At 34.9% G+C, this 10,390-nt stretch overlaps 1 protein-coding gene across 1 annotated transcript; it reads left to right on the top strand.

The window, feature by feature from the left end:
- The first annotated feature begins 5,951 nt into the window (after nucleotides 1-5,951).
- Nucleotides 5,952-9,735, top strand: LOC110687998 (tyrosine-sulfated glycopeptide receptor 1-like). The gene has a single exon (XM_021864661.1). The coding sequence runs from the start codon at nucleotides 6,230-6,232 to the stop codon at nucleotides 9,485-9,487; it is 3,258 nt and encodes a 1,085-aa protein (XP_021720353.1). The 5' UTR covers nucleotides 5,952-6,229; the 3' UTR covers nucleotides 9,488-9,735.
- Nucleotides 9,736-10,390: the final 655 nt, after the last annotated feature.

Genomic DNA, 10,390 nt, shown 5'->3' with positions numbered 1-10,390 from the left:
GAAGAATCAGGGAAATAATAGACCATAATGGCATGCCACATTTACTTTAGCAGAACTTAAAGTATGGCATGCGCTACATCCGTAGCTTTGAGATAATATATGTGAGGCTCTTGATGCTTTAAATATGTCTAGGAGGAAGGTGATGAGCTACGATTTAGCGAAATTATTTCTTTCCATAGGCAAGTACTGTCAACCAGAAAGCGTTGATCTCTGATCCTTGAAAATTCTGGTAACAATTCTAGCTAGTGTGTGCTTTAGCTGCTGTTGTTTTGGTCTAGCTTTTCTGTGTTCTTCACTTCTCTTTCATGTATTTTCCACTCTCAACTAATGTTTTTTACTATTAACGCGATAATGACTACAACTAGTACTAGAACTGCTACTGTGCTTTTGCTACTACTTAATTACCTTCAGTCTCACATTCAAAGTAACTTCACTGTAGTTTCCTTCCTAATAACCTCTGAAGATTCCGTACACCTTAATCTTCTTAATTTCAGCCTAAAGAAGGATAAAATGTAGGTAGTCGTTACTGTTGTTGCCATGCCGAGCACTCTATGATGGCATAATCAATAAAATCAAGCAAACAATCGACATTAACAAAAATAGAAACTACAGGAACAGAGAGAGGGATTGGGGTTGGAATAGACTCATAGAGTAAGACACAGTAGGCACGCCTCATGGACTGATGCAATCAAGTTGACAACTGATACTGTTTTCTCATTGCTTTATCTGTTATATCTTTATCTAGCATCAAACAATGCTCGGAAACAATTAACATTGATACTGATAGAGTCTGAAGGGAGGTGCACAGTGAGCGAATGAGAAAGTCATGCATGATATATTTTCTTATCAGCTGTTTCTTTCACACACTACTGTAACTGTCACGAAACTTGCTTCCACCTACTCAGGCAGAAAGAAACACTCAAGTAACTAATCCCTTCTGCCCTCCTCCAAATTCTATTGTTATTGCTCAAAACAATTCTCTCTTTAAAATCAGGGAATGAAAAAATAGATAAAAACAATGTACACACCTCAAATTTTTCAAAATCGGAGAGGATTAAGACAGATGATAGCAAAAGTAAAGAAGGATAATCTTTGAAGTAGTGTTAGTCTTCAGTGTAATCATTTTTAAGGCGAGAAGCATTGTACATGCTAGTTAAAGTGTGAATGTGTGAGCTTTGCTCTTCTATACATATAAGACCAATAGCATAAACATAAAGTTTTGCAACAGCAGAGTGGTCAAGTGATTCATCAAAAACCTAAAGACATGGGACATGCAAGTCTCCACTAGAAACTAACTTCTGCCTGCAAGTCTCCACTAGAATTCTCTTTAACTCACTGATTAACATAGTGTTAGGAATACAAGATGAATTTAGCATGCCACTATATTCTGATACAAGAGCTTCTCAAACCCGTTCTTATGCCACTATATGCTGATACAAGAGCTTCTCAAACCCATTCTTATGCCACTATATTCTGATACAAGAGCTTCTCAAACCCATTCATTATCGACAGAGCTAAAAGTTCAATGGTTCAGGAAAGTATTGTCTCTAACTTCTTATTGATTGTACAGTAGTAAAGATTGTCACACTTCAGATCAGGGATCTATTAAAATTTAAAAAGTCTCTATTATTGCATAAATCATACTGCAAACAATCCAAAACCCCCCACCCACCTTGGCTACCCTATTCGCCTTAAACAAGAACCCCTTTACAGAGCCTGGGGTAATAATCTTGTGCTGATACTGTGCCAATGATTCTCAAATATAGACGGCTCTATCTATTCTAAGGTATCATTTTCATTCATTTCTTCACTCTCTTTCTGAAGAAGACTCTAAACCTAAGTTTCTTCTCAAAGAGCTTTCGAAAACCTAACGTACTAAGTCAAATACCAATATAAAACCCAGAAGAGCAAACATACAGCATACACAGAAACTTAGTGATAATTTTTTAGCAAAGTCAGCTTTAGTAGTGACATGAAATCATACTTTCTTTCAACTTTAAACAATATAACCCACTGATCTTAAACAAACATGAGTGACCAACAAATTGTTCATATACCCATCTTAACTTATAAAAAAATGCAACTATGAACCATAAGCATGGAAGCTAATGATTAATTATTATTTGCAATTAACTCAAATTAGTATCATTTTAATCCCACTTGTAGTTTTGTCTAGTACAAGTATTACTATCATCATCAGTAGCTTCCTTCAGTGGAGTATCATAACAAAGACCACCCAACAACTAATTAACAGCAAAATCGTCATATTAATTAAATATTCAACCAATGAATAACATTCTTTTCCTTAATCGTTACAAAAATACAAAATCAATCAATCAATAACCCACATCCCCTTGACCTAATTCTTATCCCTAAATTAAGCTCATAATTTACGGAATATGCTATTAATAATCTCATTAACTTTACACACCACCAAATCACAAACATTAATACTTGGACAACATTAAACAGAAAAATCATACCAAGTGAAGTATATTATATTAATTAAAATCATAATTCCCACCAAATTGACACCTTTTTTTCCCCTTTTTCTCTACCTTTTTTCACTCACTCCAAAATCAATCTTCTAATTCACTACTTCTACTAAACAAGTTTTTAAGGGTGCTCTACAATAATATAGACGGGATTTGATCTAATGTATTGGTTACCACCCTACGACTTAAACACAGTAACAAAAAACCTAAGCTAATTGGCATCGACACTTAACAAATATGTAATCATTATATCTCCCCTAATAAGCCTATAATTTCCCAACTAACTAAATATCTAATAAATTTGACAATTTATTAAAATGCCCACCAAACGAATTAATCTGATTTGTGCATAATCAATATTTTTGCTGACCCACCTCCACAAAATCCCATCATTAAATCCAAAAAAAGGGTCAAACTTTACTAGTTTAGGAAAATAAATATTACGCCCCTAAAATCAGAAAATTCTTGGGGACAAAAGAAAATAAAAAATGAGGTCATTTGCATAATAGTCTAGCATTTTATTTATTAGCCGTTGAATATTGTAAAGAGCTTGATCAGAGTAGAATTTTAGTCAAATTTTAAATCCTTCTATGAAAGAAATCAACAAGGAAATTTCTCAAATTCTCCACAACTGTGTTTTTAAAAATATATATATATATTTATATATAATGGGGCATTTAATTTATATTTTATTTTTTTATATAGAAGAGGGCATTTGATCTTATATTCTTGACTAAATCAGGAAGAAATAACAGAGTTGATTTTTCAATCGGAATTAAACAAGTCAGGAATTCAGAATTGCCGCGTCAAAGGCATTACGAATTTAGGATCATAGCTATAGAGTTGAGTTGAGTCAAGTTGAGTATTTAGTACAAAGTATGTAAGGTCATATTTACTTATCTTATTTTTATGGAACTAAAATTAATTTACAGAATTGAAATTATTTATGCTAAACTTAAATTATTTTTACTAAATTAAAATTAATTTTACTAAACTGAAATTATTTTTACTAATTCACTATTATATTTTTCTTAAGAGTTACTGATTTTTATTTAACTAAAACTTAAATTTACTGAATTGAAATTATTTTTACTGAATATTATTTTTTTAAGGTGAACTAAACAGGGCCTATGTACGTATGTTATTCGGATTCAATTGAGTTCAAAAGTTACTTAATACATACATAGTTTGTCTCGGGATTGTTGTATTTGAGCTCAGCTAGTCAAGAGATCCAACTCGAACACAATTTGTCGATTTGTAACTTAAGATCTAACTAAAATGAAATCTTATGGATTCAATTATTAGTTGAGCCAAGTTAAAATCAGTAATGTTGATAAACTTGCTGTTTATTACTCTCATTTGCTTCTAAGAACTCAAAGATGAGTATTGGCTAACAATTATACCAAAAACTTCCTCCAATATTCATAAACTCAGTTGACACGTTTTGATTTTTGACACTATTTATAAACTCTATTTTTAAAAGCTTTTATGATTTATAATTATAATAAACAAGTTCATTATTATCTTGTTTAAACCACATCAATGTATATTTTCAATATTAACTTTTTATATATTAAAAAATATAACGTTTAAAGGGAAAAGTTATTAGACTTATTCCTATACGTGCTCAATTATTCCGTGGCCAAAATTTTCAACAGGCATATTTCAAATAAATGTCTAACAAAGTGGTGCCAAAAGAAAGACCAACTATCTAAACTAACCAATATATGCCAGGAAAAAGTTTTGTAATTAAATAAATAAAGCCAAAACACCACTAGAGGACTAAAATAAACTTAACACATTCTAATTTATGATAAGGATTTCAACAGTGAACCACAGCCAAAGGTAGGGTTGGCCTTGGCCATAAAAGGCAAACTTATTAATTTTTTATTTTAGATAATTCAAGTAAACAATGACCAACTTTTTTGGTAAAATTTCTTTTCAAACTGGTTTTCTATGTACTAGTAAAAATTTAAAGGGATCTAAATAAATTATTTAACTTATTTAGGGAATTATACAAAGTACAAATGTTAAAACAAACTAATAGATGAGAAATAAAATATCAATAATGGTTCTTTTTTTTTTTTTTTGTTAAGCTAAATCTTAGTATTTTTGCAATTCACGGGATCTATGCTATGAACACTATAAGACAAACCATATTGTATAATCAACTTAAATAATCTAATACAGACTATACAATACATGTATATTTCAACAAAAAGAACTTATTTCTATTAAAAAAATCCTTGTGGAAAAACAAGCCTAACACTAATTATAAACATAATCAAGTACAAACTGTTGTATAGCTTATGACACAACCAATTACCTTTCAACCAATTATCAAAATTTAAAATCTATTTTATACTAATTCAATTATCAAACTCCTCATTTTTTTCAACATATGTGAAAGGAGTACTCAACAATATTAAGCGTGTGATAAAATATGATGTATGATGATTAATTTGCATGATTATAAAGAAAGGGGTTGCTAGAAGCAATTTATATTTAACATTGACTTCATAAATCTTTAAAGATCCTTCTAGTAAGAGTCAAACAAGAATGGAAAATCTGCATAATTAAGAATAAAATATTTATATATCAAAAAACTCCTGATTCTGTCGTAATTTCACAATTTCATGAAATTAACACCCTCGTCATTCATCGTTGATATGATTGATACCAAATAAAAATCTGAATAAAATTAGGTCACTAGGGAAGGGGGAGAGCATACATATATATAGGAATATAAGATCCTCTTAGAATGAGGCTTTCACAAAACTATATGAGAGTCAATATTGGCTATGATTTTGCCCACAAGCTACCAAAAACGTGTGTATGATGCTATTGAAGGTGGGGGTGAAAAAAAAAAAAAAAAAAAGGAAGTGGGGGGTCCAAAATGGGAAACAAACAAAGATGGTAGACTTCAAAAAGAATATTATTAACAAGAGCACTCTCTCCTCAAAGTATTATGTCATTGCCAATACCCAAATATCATTTTCATCATCAATCATAATTATACTATATAGTGTGACATTTGTTATCATAACCATTATTGTTATTTTTATAATAACCATATACAAGTAATTAAATAATTCCAAATTGATGCCCACTATCCATAATCTAATCACTTTTTATCACTACTAATTTTATATCATTACTCATCATATTAACTCTATTTTTCTCTCCTAAATCTTCCCTGCTTTTATTTTATACACCTTAATCTTAAACCCCCCCCCCCCCCAAAAAAAAAAAAAAAAAAAACCCATCTTTTTTAATCAAAGTCCACTCTCCTCCATATAGCCGCCCTAAAAGTAAACGCTTTCTTGTAACCTTTTTTCTTTTTGGCAAATACAAAAAAATTAATCTTTTCAATTTTTTTATTTAAAATACAAAAATAAAAAAGAAATCCACATCAACATCAAATTATTTTATTTGATTTTATTTCCATATTATATTATAAAAATTTTATAATATGATTAAAATTCTCTGACCTTAGAGCAAAGAGTTGAAGATGGGTAAGCATACAAACATGGGAAGTGGAAGCCCACATGACTGGACCAAGCACCCATCTTCACGTCCTCTTCTTCTTCTGGTTTTTCTGATCAATCACAGCTGAATTAAACCATACCAAAATAAACTGTCCCCTACTACCAACAATAACATTCATTAATCACACTTACAACAAACTTACTTACATACATACTTACCAAAAATTTAATTTCATTCTTTAAGCCATGCTTGTTGAGTTTCTTCATCACCCTTCATTTTCTCAAACCAGTACTTGTTCTTGTTACCATCTTATCTTCATCTTACTGTTATATTCCTTCACATTCTCCCATCAGCAGCACCAGCAGCTTTGTCATCGAAACGATCAGCAAACGCTTCTTAGATTCTCTCATTCGGTATCCTCTTCTGTTGGTCCACTTAATTGGAGTTCTGTCTCTGATTGCTGCTCCTCCTGGGAAGGAATACGTTGCGATGATAAGGGCCGGGTTGTATGGCTGTCGTTACCTTGGAGAGGATTGACGGGCAATATATCGGTTTCGTTTGAGAGCCTTACAAGTCTTTCTTACTTTAATGTTTCTCATAATTCTCTTTCTGGGTTCCTCCCTAGAGGGATTTTTAGTTCGTTGAATAGACTTGAGATCATTGATGTTAGCTCGAATCGTTTTGATGGCAACTTGTCAGCATCTATTTTGCTGAATGGTAGTTTCCCTTCTGCCATTCAGGTTGTTGATATTTCAAGTAATCAATTTCATGGAAAGATAGAGCCTGCTTGGTTTTTTTCGGGATCGAATTTGACCAATTTTAATGCCAGCAATAATGGATTATCTGGTCAGATTCCTTCATCCATATGTACCACTTCTCCTATGATTATAACCCTTGATTTCTCCAACAACCATTTTGATGGAGATATTCCTGTTGGACTAGGCAGATGCACCAGACTCCAAGTTTTCCGGGCCGGTTTTAATTCTCTGACCGGATTACTTCCTGATGACATTTACAGCTTGCAGTCGCTGCTTGAATTGTCCGTGCCTGCGAATAGCATACGTGGAACCATTGGAGAAGGCATGCTTAACCTTACCAACCTCAAGGTCGTCGAGTTGTTCTCAAACCAATTTTCTGGAATGATCCCTCTGGATGTTGGGAAACTCTCGAATTTGGAGGAATTGCACCTTCACATAAACAATTTCAGTGGTTCTATACCAGCATCCTTGATGAACTGCACAAAACTCGTAAAGCTTATTTTACGAGTCAATTCCCTGCAAGGTAACATCTCCACACTTGATTTTTCAAGCCTAGTCCAACTCCAAATACTTGACCTTGGTAACAATAGGTTCACGGGAAATTTGCCAGAGAGCTTATTCTCATGCAAATCACTAATGGCAGTCAGAGTAGCCACCAACCACTTAACAGGACCGATTTCACCTAATGTCGTGACTTTACCATCTTTAACTTTCCTTTCACTCTCTAACAATACCTTCACCAATGTGTCAAACGCAATCAAGATTTTCGCGGGTTGCAGGAGCCTCACCACCCTTATCCTGTCAAAAAACTTTTATAATGAAATTATGCCTAGTGATAAAAGCTTCATAGGGGCAGACGAATTCAAAAACCTGCAGGTTCTCGCTTTTGGAGGATGTGAACTGAAGGGGAAAGTTCCAGAGTGGCTTGTACATATAAAGAGTCTGGAGGTTCTGGACTTGTCATTCAATAAAGTCACAGGCACGATTCCGGACTGGATTGGAACTCTGCCAAACTTTTTCTACTTGGATTTGTCAAACAACCTTCTAACAGGAGGTTATCCAAAGCAACTCAACAGACTGCCAGCGTTGTTATCAGAGAAGGTCGCTAAAAAATTGAATAGAAGTTACCTTGAGCTCCCAGTCTTTGTCGCCCCCAATAATGCAAGTACACAGCAATACAACCAGCTAGCAAACCTGCCTCCAGCAATATACCTCAAGGGCAACAAAATCAGTGGTAACATACCAGTTGAAATAAGTCAGCTACAGAATCTTCATATACTGGATCTCAGTGAAAACCAATTCACAGGCAGCATCCCACCAGAGTTTTCAAACCTCATAAACCTAGAACAGCTAGACCTCTCTCAGAATAATTTGACTGGAGAAATCCCAGCATCATTGCAAAGCCTGAATTTCTTATCAAAGTTCAATGTCTCCAACAACAACCTAGAGGGCTCAATACCGACAGGAGGTCAGTTTGACACTTTCACAGAATCTAGCTTTCTAGGGAATCCAGGGTTATGTGGTCGAGTCTTGCAGCATCATCCTTGTTCAGAACAATCGATCCCAGGAACTGCACGTCAGTCTCTTCATGGCAAAGGCCTAAACAAGAAACTGTTGTTGGGGGTTTCCCTTGGTGTCTGCTTAGGATTTTCATGCATGTTCATGATTCTGGTATATTGGATAATGTCCAAGAGAAGGATCCTTCCAGGGGGTGACAATGACAAGTTGGAAACAGAAATGAATTCCGGTTACTCCAGCTCCCGAGAGGTTGGCAAAGATACCAGTCTAGTAATGGTCTTCCCAAGCTATACCACTGAGATCAAGGATCTGACAATACTGGACATACTGAAAGCCACTAACAATTTCAACCAGGAAAACATCATTGGCTGTGGAGGATTCGGTTTGGTTTATAAAGCAACCTTAAACAATGGAGCTAAGCTTGCTATCAAAAAGCTTTCAGGAGATATGTGTCTGATTGAACGAGAATTCAAAGCAGAGGTGGAAGCTCTATCAATGGCCCAACACGAAAACCTGGTTTCTCTGCTAGGATATTGTGTCCATGATGGTCTTCGGCTACTGATGTACTCCTATATGCAAAACGGAAGCCTTGACTACTGGTTGCATGAGAACCCTAATGGCCCATCCCAACTTGATTGGCCACTGCGGTTGAAAATAGCTCTTGGAGCAGGTAAGGGGCTGGCTTACATGCACCAAATCTGTGAACCACACATTGTGCACCGTGACATAAAGTCAAGTAACATTCTCCTTGATGAGAACTTTGAAGCACATGTTGCTGATTTTGGATTATCCAGGCTCATTCTCCCTTATGCAACTCATGTTACAACCGAACTCGTTGGAACCCTTGGGTACATTCCACCAGAGTATGGACAGGCTTGGGTAGCCACATTAAGAGGCGACATATACAGTTTTGGTGTTGTAATGCTTGAACTGCTCACTGGGAAGAGGCCTGTAGAGGTATCCAAATCAAAGGCATCAAGAGAAATAGTTGTATGGGTGCAACAATTGAAACATGAAGGAAAACATGAAGAAATATATGATTCTGTCCTGAGAGGCAAAGGATATGAGCAAGAAATGCTACAGGTGCTTGAAGTGGCCTGTAAGTGTGTTAACCAGAACCCTCAGGTAAGGCCAACTATCAACGAAGTTGTCGATCAGCTCAAGAATGTAAGGTCCTATCCACAGACACCCAGGTCTGAGCAAGATTGTCCAGTAGAAATGAGGTGACAGTTCTCAGTGCATTGCAGCGGACCATTTGGTTTTATATTACTTTAAAATGTTATGCAAGATTTTTGCTACGCTTGATAGGGAAGCATACTGGCTGATTGTGCCAGAAGCCAGAAATCTCTTTGTACAAACTACAAAGTCTATTTCTTGTGAGTATAAATTGTATACAATCAGAAACTCTCAAACACATTGTTCAAATGCAGAGATGCACATTATGTAGAAAAATAAATCACAGAGTTTTGCAAGTATCCTCTAGAAAATTTTTACATGTCATATATACATATACATTTGATAATTCACAATATAAGCCATTCCAGGACAACATAAGCCACTTCGCAATATAAGCCACTCCAGGACAAGATATCTCTTCACAGGCAAATAAAATGCAAGTATTCTCATATCTAATGCTAAGACAGGTTTGAGCAGATTATAAGGATGCATAACTAAATGCTTCATGTTTGAGTACAGTCGTCGTACAGATCTGCTGGACCAAAAGGGAGGATCTTAAACAATCAATAGGGCTTCCTACCTTTCACCTTTTTTCATATAAACAACTAATATATCTTCCATCAACTATAAAATTAGCACAAACAAAATAAAGAGTCTATGAAGAAACCATATTCGTGCTTCCTAAAAAGTGCAGGTAGGTGCAATAAGTTTCAGCAATTGAAAGCAGCAAAGCAAATAATCCATCTGACTTGGAAATTATCCCGAAAGAATCAAGCTGACCATGAATAGATTCAAAGTGAGGTCAGAGACAGAGACTAACAGGAAGCTATTTAAGACTTTGACTCTCCAAACTTGAATTTGTAAGTTAGATATTTAAACCCAAAGTCAAAGATACTGAATACCTCATACAAAAACTTACAACCATGAAGTGTCCTACCATGCAAGGCCCATCAA

The sequence above is a fragment of the Chenopodium quinoa genome, unplaced genomic scaffold (genome assembly GCF_001683475.1).
Source record: "Chenopodium quinoa cultivar QQ74 unplaced genomic scaffold, ASM168347v1, whole genome shotgun sequence".
Classification (NCBI taxonomy): domain Eukaryota; kingdom Viridiplantae; phylum Streptophyta; class Magnoliopsida; order Caryophyllales; family Amaranthaceae; genus Chenopodium; species Chenopodium quinoa.
This window is presented reverse-complemented; position numbering and strand designations above follow the sequence as displayed.